General features: G+C 39.0%; 1 protein-coding gene across 6 annotated transcripts in view; it reads left to right on the top strand.

Annotated features, from left to right (window-relative positions):
- The window catches only part of LOC140481292 (protein furry homolog), a 412478-nt gene that overhangs the window by 329215 nt on the left and 70455 nt on the right, over positions 1 to 12808 (top strand). For all 6 annotated transcript variants that reach the window (XM_072577249.1, XM_072577246.1, XM_072577244.1 and 3 more), the window contains exons 44-46: positions 1383 to 1987; positions 11440 to 11537; positions 11634 to 11804. In XM_072577249.1, coding sequence (XP_072433350.1) covers positions 1383 to 1987; positions 11440 to 11537; positions 11634 to 11804 — 874 coding nt within the window. The remainder of the gene's footprint in view (positions 1 to 1382; positions 1988 to 11439; positions 11538 to 11633; positions 11805 to 12808) is intronic.

The following is a 12808-nucleotide window of genomic DNA, read 5'->3' as shown; positions in this document are numbered from 1 at the left end:
AGGACAAGAAAACATCAGCCTGCATAACTAGTTAACCAGTATAGTCAGGCTCTCAGTTTGTTGTGGGAAAAGAGGAATCCTTCAACCTACAGCAATTTGTGCAAGACTGCAGACTCTATCTAGGCTAGATGGATGGCATCTGAGAGATACCTATATGCCCTCATTTCTAAGCAGCCTGTCCCTATCTCCCATAGAAAGGACCTTCAAACAGTCATCCCCCAGGAGTAATCGTCCATCTGGGAATCCAAGAGTGTGATGCCTGGCAGCAGCTATGCTCTGTTGTAGAACTGCTGAAGTTTGGAGCTTTTAGCTTTTGATTGACCAACAGATCTTAATTCCAGAAAGCCCACCAGCTGCCTGATTCCTAGAAGTTCTGACAGGTTTCCTTACTTCAGGAGGTCACAGGTTTCTGTTCTAGATGACTGATCATGGGCCGAAATGGAACAATCCTGTCAAAGATCAGCTTAATCCATCCAAATTTACCTAATTTACTTTAAAATTAGATATATTACAAATATTTATCTGCTTTCTTTAAATTCATAAGCTCAACAGGCTGATGGACGTCCTGGTAATCTGTACTTTGAAACCAAAATTAGTCCTGATGGTGCTATTTTCAATAATCTCTCAGTGGGCCTCTTCTGCATTGTGGGGGAAAAAAATCTTGTAATCTCTTCCTTTACTGTCTTGCAGAACATTTTAAATTGATGACCTTGATTAGCTAACTTATTGTCCAGTGAAAATAGTTTTCAATAGTAATAGTAAATTTACTTCAACTGATCTTAGATCATTTTGAATAGCTCCATTATATCAGCTCTTGGCCTTCTTTTCTGTCTTTCCCCTCATAAATAAAGCCTTTCAGTACGAGGAACATTTTTGGGACTTTCCTTTCTAAGTTCCTTCCTGGAATAACGTACCTGAAATTTGATGCAAGTTCTTGTAGAACTTGAGTCGTAAGTAATAAGTTTAATACTCCTAAAAGTTCCATTATGAAGAAATATAATTAACCCTAACTTTTAAACTCACAATTTTGAAAAATAGAGCTGCTGTAATAGTGAATATTCATGATAGAATTAAGGAAAAGCTAGTGAGGTTATAGAACAAAATAGTATTATGGAGCTAAATTAATTTCTGTGGAGATGCAGACTAGAGAAGCGAAAAGAAGCATATCCGCTTCAGCCATTATTCTTTAAAAGGGAGGTCCCGACAATGCAATTCATCTTTTTAATTTTTACAAGTTAAAATAAAAAGCAGAATTACTTACAGTTTATGAAGTAATGCAAGTGTAAAAAAGGAACATTTGTTGCAGTCAGAATTGCTTAAGGCACCTGGAATCATTCTGTCTGAATTATGCTGTGTTAATTTCATATTTTGCTTTTAATCAGATCATCCTCTCCTGATTTCATGATGAATACCAAACTAGCATCAAGTCGTAAGAGCACTGGGCAGCTAAATCTAACATCAGGCATATTGAACAGTGGTGGAATTACTACCGAACGCAGCAGACATCAGCGAAGCTTTTCTGTGCCAAAAAAGTTTGGTGTTTCAGACAGATCTTCTGATCCTCCACGTAGTGCTACTTTGGATCGCATCCAGGCAAATGGTCAAGCCATTGTGTCAAAAACCCGAAGCTCATCCTCTCTTAAGGACAGCATAATTGATCCAACTAATATTAATAATCCCATGAATCTTTTGGCCACTATTTTCTGGTCTGCTGTAGCACTGATGGAGTCAGACTTTGAATTTGAATACCAAATGGCACAGCGGTTGTTAACTAAACTTCTGGTTCATCTTCCTTTGGATAAGGCTGAAACTAGGGAGAAACTTGAAAAACTACAAGGGCAGCTGAAATGGACAAACTTCTCAGGATTACAGCAGCTATTGCTCAAAGGATTTACATCCATATCCACGACAGACCTAACTCTACAACTCTTCAGCCAACTGACTCCTGTCTCTCGAATCTCCGTGATCGATTTAACACAAGTGATAGGTAAATACTGGAATAATTGTAATCGTGAAATGGCACTATAGAACTAGTTGAAAATGGTTTTAGCTTTTTATATTGTAATAACGTTTATTTGCTGCATGTTTTTAATTTTTGCTGATTTTTTACAGGAAAATTCTTGGTCATGTTTAAATAAGGCTAAGCTACAATAAAGGGCAATTTTTCATCTGTTGGTGACTTTCTATCAAATAACTGACATGTGATACTGGGTTTAATATTTTGCGCAATGGAGAAGCTAGTTCTGATTTTCTTAGCAATAATTATTTTCTTACAATAATTTCAGTGTTAACTGGGTAAGAGAAAATCTAATTAACTGTCTCCACAGTGTATTTTACAAATAATTGGATGATATTCATATTTGGAGGGCCATGGATACAAATCAGATTTAGGACAGTACTAAACAGCAAGTTACCAAGAAAATGAAGAAAGCTTGAAACAAAAAGAGGATTTGAACATAGAAACAAAATAACTTGATGTAAGAAAGTAGTATCTGAATGTTTAGAAGCTTTTCTAAAACTGTCCAACAGAGAGGTATATCAAGTTTCACATGCTGGTGGAAAACACTTCTAAACCTTTTTCAGAGTTCGAATTAAACTTTAGCAGGGGTGCAAAGTGGGCAGAATTGGATAACCTTTCTATTATACATCCAGTCTGATTTCCTGTTCCATTACGAGTTAATGGAAAGGAAACTGGGTGATTTGTTTCATTACATGACTTTGTACTTAAATTTCCCCCATATATATATCTTGTAAATTGAAATATTCAAGTGAAATGAAATATAATGCCCCTTATAAAAGTATAATTATTATTCTCCTAGATTGCTTTCAACAGTTCCAAGGAATGAGTGGCTAATTCCTGGAGATTCCAGGACAATCCTATAGGATTGGTAACCATAGGTGTGTAACAGACAGCAAATCTGGCACCACCCATTTTTACCCCACAATTTTACTTCCTGTGAAATTGTGATGATAAGCTAACACTGTCTCCTGCGACTTTCAGCTTACATGTTTATACTGTGAAAGTAGCCAAAGTCTTGAAGAATCACTTCTGTTTTCACAAATAAACAAATAAATTGGGTGCAGTAGGAAATTATGACAGTCATGATAATTAGAGAAAATTAGTATATTTCTGAAATAAATTACTTAGCGTTTTAGAGAAACAGGCAGACATTGTGATTATATTTTCAAAAATACAACATTTAAAATCACACAAATTTACTGCAGGAAAAATTGGGTAATCTACATATCATGGAGGGTCAAGACATAAAAACTTTTATAGTAAATAGAAGTACCTATTGTGTATTCTAGTATCGACTGTTACACAGGTACTGGCACATATGTAAAATGACCTCCTAAAAGAAACTATAATGATCATATTTAGTTTTGTATATATACTTAACTGAATATGCTGCCCACTTCAGTATTCATAAATTGAATATTTATCGACCTTTCATCCAATAACCATAAAGGCTGAAAAAAATCTGAAAGCTCAAAAGTGACTAAAAGTCTAGATCTGTTAATTTGGAAATACTTTAAAAAATGTAAGAGTAGATTTTATAGATGTCTCTTGTTACATTGTTTTATTTCATGATTGAGCTGTTAGAGTTTAAACACAAAACTTATGCAGGCAAAACCTTCTTAAACAGACTCAGTTCACAACAATCTGGGTTTAGGCCTGACTTTTGCCTTTTCATCATTGTCCCAGAGGCAAGAAAAACAAGGTCAGGTGTGATCTATCTTGTGCATTTCACAGAAGCAGCTGACCACTTAAATCATAAGTTGTCTCTACTGAAGCCAGATTTTGGTAACGCAGGAATGTGAAACCCAAAATGTGCAGAGCAAAGCTTGTAAGAGCAGGTCTGAACTTTGAACCTTTCTTTGGATGGCCAGGTTACCCATTTGGAAAGTTAAGGTACTCCTTTGAATATGATCCTTGGCTACGTTTAGGAAGGTTAGGTGTGTTTTGACATGATTAGAAGTAGGAATGAATGTACGTAAAAGATGCATAAGCTCATTAACTTTCACAATAATTGGAACTGCTAGCAGACCCATCAGAATAAATTGTTGAAACTGTCAAAGATATCAAATGGACCCACCAAAGTTCAGGGACCTAACATATGCAGTGGCCGGAGGCATCTATCAAGGCATTTAAAAGGCCTGTCTTTTAAATCTTTGAGAAAAAGAATCTGTAGTGTTAAGGAAAACATGATTGCTTGCTATTTCACTTCATCTTTTGCTGTAGGTATGAGGGTTTCCATTACAGAATCATTGCTGCATGACTGACTTCACAACTATCCAATATAACAGTAGGGTGACTGACATTTCAGTTTCATTGACAACTCCAAGTCTTTATAGACTCTTTGAAGTATGGCTATAAATTAATTCCAATGCTGCTCATTATAAAGAAATAGTAGCACTGGAAAAAAATTTTAATCTTATGAAACATGTAGTTCAAAAATGGTTTTAATGAATCAGCATATTATTTTCAATATAGTGAAGTCTGCAATATATTTTTGGAACTCTATTTAATAAAACTGTATTTTGTCTCTGCGTGAATCCTGAGGTGTGCTCTTGGTGAGTGCTAGATCAGTTCATATGGTAGGTATAACAGCAAGCAGTGATAGGTAGAAGGGCATGGGATGACACAAACTTAACATAGGGCTAGTATATGTACATGGGCTTGTGTACATGGCTGTAGAATGCTTGAAGGTGAGGAGCCAAGCAGAAGCGACAGAGGCATAACATGGGTATGAAGAACTATGGGCAATGAGGTAACATAATTCATATGAGGGGATGTGAGGATTAAGTACATGAGATCAGGATGGCATCAAGGTTTTGAGAGGCTATGGGGTGTGTGGCAGAGGTGATAGGCTTATTTTATGTGTCATGCTTGCTTTTGAAACTTTCTATACAGTGCCAGTGTGCAAAGGCTGGCCTTCTGTGCAGCCCACCTTCACACATGTAAAAACAAGGACTGCAGATGCTTAGATTAGAGTAGTGCTGGAAAAGCACAGTAGGTCAGACGTTTCGGGAAACGTCCTAATGAAGGGCTTTTGCCCGAAATGTTGATTTTCCTGCTCCTCAGATGCTGCCTGACCTGCTGTGCTTTTCCAGCACCACTCTAATCTAGACACCACCTTCGCACATGGCAACCTCCTTTGGGTAGGAATTCTCCCAAATCTGTGCACCCAACTCTCAAATGAAAATACAGGCCAAATTTGATTTCTTTTTGAGTACTGTAAAATTGCAGTGAAAATACTTTCACAAACGTCACTATGAAGACTTAACACTTCCATCTTGAACACATTTGCTGAAAGATAGACCCCATACCCTGCCTGCAATCTCTCCAAAATATTTAACCAGTAGTTGGTGCAGGTTGACAAACCTGCACAGTCTGGGGCTCCAGTGACATGCTGCAGTTCCCTGAGACTGGTTTCTGATTGTCTGTCAGCTTTCAGGCAGGCTACAACTTCATTGATGAGGCTTATAAGTAGACAAGCACATTGGACAGTCCTTAATTTTCTAATTGGTACTTGATCCAGCAAACTCTCTTCCTGGTGTGTGGTCCTGCCCTAAGGTCACCTGCCCAAACATTTAATGCACAAAACAATAAACCAGAGGCACAATTTAAAAATGGGGATGCCAATATATCCTTGAAGTGACTAGACAAAAGCTGGTATCCTGACACCAAAGCACCGTTTATTTTCTTGTGTATGAATCAGTCCCCTGCACTGAGGAAATGTTACATCTGGTTATTGTTTTTTCTTTCAGAGCACCAAATTTTATTTATACAATTTCAAAACCCAATTTTGCAGTTGGAAGAACACTTCAGACAAAAATACCACATTTTGTACATGATTGGCAAGACATCTGACCTCATTTGGGATAGGTCAATGAGCACTACATTTGGCTTCAGCATTCTTTGACAGATAAGATGGGGGGGTGGGTGCGGGTGGAGGGGTGGTTACATCTGGTTATATTGGTCAGCCAGGGCTTCTTTGTTGACACTCTGGGCACTGCCACAGCTATGTCAGCATCCAACCCTAGCCACCAGACATAGTTTCTTGCTTGCATCTTCATCTTGGAAATACCTGGATGACACTTCCAGTCATGGACAATGGGACGTTATTTACCAGCGGGGAATTTGAATATTTCCTGAGGTCAAATGACATTTGGCATATAAGGACAGCTCCATATCATTTATCGTCCAAAGGTTCAGTCAGTATTTGGTGGTAACCTTTACTGGTAACCTTTACTCGGACAATCACCCTTGCTCTCCATACAAATATGCTGTTCTCTATGGTAAGCTGGTCTCATCGGGTCCAGAAAGGTTTCAATCCTGGTTGCGATGGCCCTTCTGCTTCTTCCATTACCACCAGCTATTTTAGTATCTGGAGCCTTTGGGAAAGTTAATGTTGTGGGAACGCAAGCAATCAGAAGGATTACTCATTGCTTTTCATCTTCCCCCAAGGTCATTCACCCAGGGAAGAAATATTGCATTGCTTTCACATACTGGGCTCAGTCTTTGTCAGCAGGATCAAATGAGCCAAACCTCCCAAATAAAGGCATGATGCCAGAAATGCTTATCCCAATTCCAGGATGACTGTTGCAGGTGAAGGTTCTTCAGCCACAAATTGTTTTCTCCCATCACCACTGAAATAACTGCACAGAGGCCAGTATCCCGTCACCAATGCACCCTTTATTTACTTGTGCAGAATACATTGACTGTGGCCAGCCAGCTCAGAGTCAGTCCCCTGATCTGAGGAGATTCTAAATGTGTGTGTTAAAGACAGTGAAAACAGTAGGTGTGTAAATCATTTTATTGATACGCCACCATCAGGAAAAACACCCATGTGGCCAGGAAACCAGTAACAAGTAGAGCCCCATCAAGCAATGCCTATGTGAACAAATAAGTGAAAGGGATGATAGGGATTAAATCAAAATAGCGTTGGAAGGGGAAATGAAGCATGGTGCCCAGCTCTCCCTAAAGACCTCAAGAGTGTTGATGGACACCACGTGCTCCCTCTCCAGGGGCACCCAATCACGAATGTAGCCACAGAAGAGGGGCAGGTAGTCATCCATAAAGACTTTTTCCAGGACGGCTGCTTAGACTGTTAATGGCCAGGCCCAGGAGCAGACCCACAAGGAGGTCCTCTGACCTGCCCACTCCCCATCGCACTGGGTGCCCTAGGGTCAGGAGCATGGGTCTGAAGTGCAACCAAAACTTAAAAGAAGGTTGTTAAGATAATTAAAAAGGGAGTGCAAATGCCCCCACCCCATATATGCATCGTCCACGGATTCCACAGCATCACAGAACAAACAGTTGGGCAGGAAGTTCGTGAACCAGTGCAATCTGCAGTACCTCCTGGTTATATCTTATTTCTTTTTTCTCTCTCTTTTTGCGTATGTAGGTGTAAGACACAGTGAAAACACTAGGTGTAAATAATTTAATTAACATTCCACCACCACCAGGTAAAAAAACACCCATGTGGCCAAGAAACCAGTGACAAGTAGAGCCCAGTTGAGCAATGCCTATGTGAAAGAAGGTTAACAGGCAAGCTAAGGGCTCTTAGAAGTAAAAGTAATATATTAGCTTTGATGAAAGATTGTTTAATGGACAGGAAGAAAGAGTGGGCATAAATGGAGCACTTTTAAGTTGTCAGACCGAGGTGAGAAATGGGGGGGAAGGGATCAAATCAGAATAGAAGTGGAAGGGGAAATAAAACACTCCACCTCCCTGGTATCCACCGCTTCTCCCGGTTATATTTCTTTTCCCCACACTAACACCTAACTGCAGTAGTACTTATTTTTCCCCAGCACCCATGTTGTGTGTGTGCAGGTGTCAGACACAGTGAAAAACATCAAGTGTGTAAATCTTTATTTATATTCCACCGCCAGGAAGAAAGGAAACACCCGATTGGCCAGTGACAAGCAGTCCCCTTCTCGAGAGAGAGTAATGCTGCGTGATTAAAAAGTGAAGGGGAGTGTAGGGATGAAATCAAAATAGAATTGGAACGGGGAATAAAACATTCCACACCCCATGGTACCCACCTCTTCTGCTGGTTATATCTATTTTTTTCTGTCCCCTAAACTGAGAAGACTCTAAATCTCCTGACTTTTTAAAATTTTTTAAAAATGTATTTTATTTCCCCCCACATTATTGCCAAACAGCAGTAGTGCTTATATTTCCCCAGCACCCACGTTTTGTGTATGTGTGTGTGTACGCGCGCGCGCAGGCATAGGATGCAGTGAAAAACAACAGGTATACAAATCTTTATTCAGTTTCCACCACCAGGAAGAAAGGAAACATCTGAGTCGTCAGTGACAAGCAGTGCCCTTCACATCAAAGGGCACTCTCTGTGTGATCAAAACAGTGAAGGGGAGGGCAGGGATTAAATCAAAATAGAATTGGAAGGGGAAATAAAATACTCCACAGCCTGTGGTACCCATCTCTTCTCCAGGTTATATTTTTTTTCTTCTTCTTCTTCCTTCAACCCCCACACTACCACCTAACTGCGGTGGTGCTTATTTTCCCCAGCACCCATGTTGTGTGCGTGCAGGTGGGAGACACAAGGTGTGCGAATCTTTATTTAATTTCCACCACCAGGAAGAAAGGAAAATATCTGAGTGGCCAGTGACAAGCACTGCCCTTCGCATCAAAGGGCAATGCTGTGTGATCAAACAGTGAAGGAGAGGGCAAGGATTAAATCAAAATAGAATTGGAAGGGGAAATAAAACACTCCACAGCCTATGGTATCCATCTCTCATTTTTTTTTCTTTCTCCTATTTCTTTTTTTTTACCCCCATACTACCGCCTAACTGCAGGAGTGCTTATTTATTTTTTTTCCCCAGCACCCATGGTGTGTGTGTGTGTAGGTGTGAGACACAGTGACAGACACAAAGTGCACGAATCTTTATTCAGTTTCCACCACCAGGAAGATAGGAAAACGCCTGAGTGGCCAGTGACAAGCACTGCCCTTCACACCAAAGGGCAATGCTGTGTGATCAAACAGTGAAGGAGAGGGCAGGGATTAAATCAAAATAGAATTGGAAGGGGAAATAAAACACTCCACAGCCTGTGGTACCCATCCCTTGTGGTTATATTGGGTCAGCCAGAGCTTCCTGACTGGCCCATGTTAATAACCCCAAACAAGGATCCTGCAGTCAACAAAATCCAGCTGGTTCCAATCACTGCGGTCCAAGATGAGAATTCTTTTTTAAACTCAGAGTTCTGAACTTTGGAATTCTTTTCCACAGGGGACTGTGAAAGCTCAGTTTTCGAGTATGTTTGAGGTAGAGATTGATAGATTTCTGACTACCAATGGTGTACAGGGTTATGGGATGCGGTGCATAGAAGGCACTGAAGTGTTCGATTAGTCAAAGTCCTATTGAATTGTGAGATAGGCTCAATGGTTGAAAGGCCTGATGTAGGGCTTTTGCCTGAAACGTCGATTTTCCTGCTTCTCGGATGCTGCCTGAACTGCTGTGCTTTTCCAGCACCACTCTAATCCAGAATCTGGTTTCCAGCATCTTCAGTCATTGTTTTCACCTCAATGGTTGAAAGGCCTACTGCTGTTCTTAAAAATCACAACCATAGAGTACAGCAACAAATGGAAGAAATTCACTAGAGAACTTAATTACTGCATTAATATAAGGTACTGTGTATGAAATTTAACTTATGTACTTAAATGCATTCTAGGAAATCAGTAGGCTACAGGTCATTTAGCCTAACATCTGAGAGAGCTCTGTGCCAATTAGCCTAGGCTCAGTCAGAGCTACATGCCAGCCAGCTATACATTAGTTGTCAGGAAAGTTTTCAAATCTATTATCAAAGAATTATACAATAATTCATTAGAGAAGTATAGTATGATTAGAACAAGTAAATGTTATTTTGCTAAGTAGAAATTCTGTTTGACAAATTGATTGGAGTTCTTTGAGAATGTATTTAGTAAGGTAGGTAAATGGGATGATGTAGTATTTCTGCAAAAAGCATTTTCAAGAAATGATGCACAAAAGGTTAATAGGCAAGCTAAAGGCTCTTGGAACTAAACGTAATATATTAACTTTGATGAAAGATTGTTTAATGGACAGGAGAAAAGAGTGGGCATAAATGGGGTACTTTTAAGTTGTTAAACCCTAAATAGTGGAGTGTCCAATGTCAATGCTTGTGTGGCATTTATTTACATTTTATATTGAGGGCTTAGATACATTAACATCAGTCTTTTAGTGTAAGTTTGCTGATGATACAAAGCCAGGTAGAAAGGTAAACATTGGGCAGGATACAAAAAAGGCTGCAAATAAATATAGACATGTGGTTTATGTTTAAGTGGTTATGTTAAGTGGTTGGACAACAAAATGGCAGATGGATGATAGTACAGAGAAGTGTGAATTTGCTCACTTTGATTGTAAGAATTGGAAAACAATTTTTGAATGTGCTTGTGCAAGGAATGCAAAACTTACCATGTAGGTACAACAAGCAGTTAAGGAGACAAGTGCCATGTAGTGGTCTTTATCGCAAAGGGATTGGAGTTTAGGAATACATAAACCAATTAGAATTGTACACTACATCTAAAGTACTGTGTGCAGCTTTGATCTCCACATTTAAGCAAATATATACTTGCAATAGAGGTAACGTGGCAAAGGTTTACTAAATTAGTCTTTGGAATGAGAAGGTTGCCGTATGACAGGATGTTAAGCAAATTGGCTCTGTAGAAAAATGAGAAGCAATCTTGTTGAAACAAACAGAATTCCGAGGGACCTTGATGAACTGAGGAATATTTTCATTTAGATTTAAGGAATCTAAAATGAGAGGCAAATAAAGAGCTGTTCATTTAAGATGGAGATAAGAAATTTTTCCATTCAAAGGGCTGAGTATCTTTGGAATTCTCTCCCATGAAAGATTGTAGAATGTCCATCATCAAATACATTTAAGGCTTGTATAGATGAATGTTTGGTGCTTCAGTGAATCCAAGGACAAGCAGAAAAGTACAGTTGAAGCCCAAGAAGATTTGTCCATGATGGTTTTGAATGATGGATCAGGCTCAGGGGGTACATAGTCTACTCCTGCTCCTATTTTTGTGTATTTTGCTAGATATTTATAACTGTTATGCTTCTGCACATGTGAACATTTCTCTCCCATTACCCCATTTCGTGATGTGACAGGACCAGAATTTTGTCATGAGTTTTATACAAAATATTTCTTGCCATTCGCCTCCAAGTCAGAAACAAGAAGTGACTGAGATTTAATTTGGCAGTGTTTTCACATTGCTGAGTAAATATATGGCAGCCAGATAAGTACCTGTCAAAACATGTTCAGACAAACAGTGCATGTGCGCAGCCTTGCAAAAAGCTTAAAAAGACAGCCCAATAAATTAGATTTAGAAATGAATCAGATTAAGATTGTAGTTCAATTGTCTTTCCATTACTTGTATATTTCAGGATTTCCCTTGAATGTTCTCTGCCTTCTTCCACATCTGATTCAGCACTTTGATAACCCTACCCAGTTCTGCAAGGATTCTGCAGATCGCATAGCTCAGGTTTGTCCTTTGTGTGCTAAAATTTAACATGCAGATTTTTTAACAATAATGTTTTAAGATCAAAATATATAACATTTTGTACTACTTTTCTGATAGGTCTGTATGGAAGAAAAGAACCCTAAGCTTTCCAACTTAGCACATGTAATGACTTTGTATAAGACACACAGCTATACACGAGACTGTGCTACATGGGTGAATGTTGTTTGTCGTTACCTCCATGAGTCCTTTGCTGAAATTACTTTGAACTTGGTTACATACATGGCGGAGGTGTGTATTGTACATATTTTTGCTTTTGTTATTTTGGATTCTTTAGATGTACATTGTTCAGTTCTGCGTTCAGAATTTGTTTCACATTAGATTAGATTAGATTACTTACAGTGTGGAAACAGGCCCTTCGGCCCAACAAGTCCACACCGCCCCGCCGAAGCGCAACCCACCCATACCCCTAACCTAACACTACGGGCAATTTAGCATGGCCAATTCACCTGACCTGCACATCTTTGGACTGTGGGAGGAAACCGGAGTACCCGGAGGAAACCCACGCAGACACGGGGAGAATGTGCAAACTCCACACAGTCAATTGCCTGAGGCGGGAATTGAACCCAGGTCTCTGGCGCTGTGCTAACCACTGTGCCATCGTGCCGCCCCATGAAATGAAACTGAAAAAATTGTAAACAAAATACATAGTTGAATCTTTCCAAACTCTTGTATGGAATAGTTCTGTAGACAACTTTATTTTTCTCTCCAGATTGCCCTGCTTTATGCTTCTAACTTTTACAATTTTTGTTCTACGTTTGGAGAAATTTTCTCTTTATTAATATAACATGTACATTTAAATGATGAATAGTAAATCAATTGATCCAGACCTTAATTGATCACAATTTAATTTGTTAAATGTCCAAACTTTGTAAGTTTTGAAATTTTGAGTCCAATGATTTATGGGAGAATTATTCAACATCTACCTTAACACCTAACAATACACTTTAATGGTGATTTCATTCACATCCAACAGCATATGGAATGATAGCAGATCTTATTCACTCTCCTTAGACAAAAAGATTCTCTATTCTCACACGGCAAAGTTCCTTTGTATAAAATCATGAAGTAGAACTTCCATTGTTTTGACTTTACCCAGCCATAGAATTCAGAATGCAGATTTAGTTTTTCAAGATCCAAATTGAGGTCTTCTAAATCCATTGTTCAGATTTACTCATGAATCCTCCAAAAATGTTTTGATTTTATTCAGGAAAATGTTAGATTTAATGTTTATA

The sequence above is a fragment of the Chiloscyllium punctatum genome, chromosome 9, assembly GCF_047496795.1.
Source record: "Chiloscyllium punctatum isolate Juve2018m chromosome 9, sChiPun1.3, whole genome shotgun sequence".
Lineage (NCBI taxonomy): Eukaryota > Metazoa > Chordata > Chondrichthyes > Orectolobiformes > Hemiscylliidae > Chiloscyllium > Chiloscyllium punctatum.
Note: the sequence above shows the minus strand (reverse complement) of the source record. Positions and strands in the feature narration are given on the sequence as shown.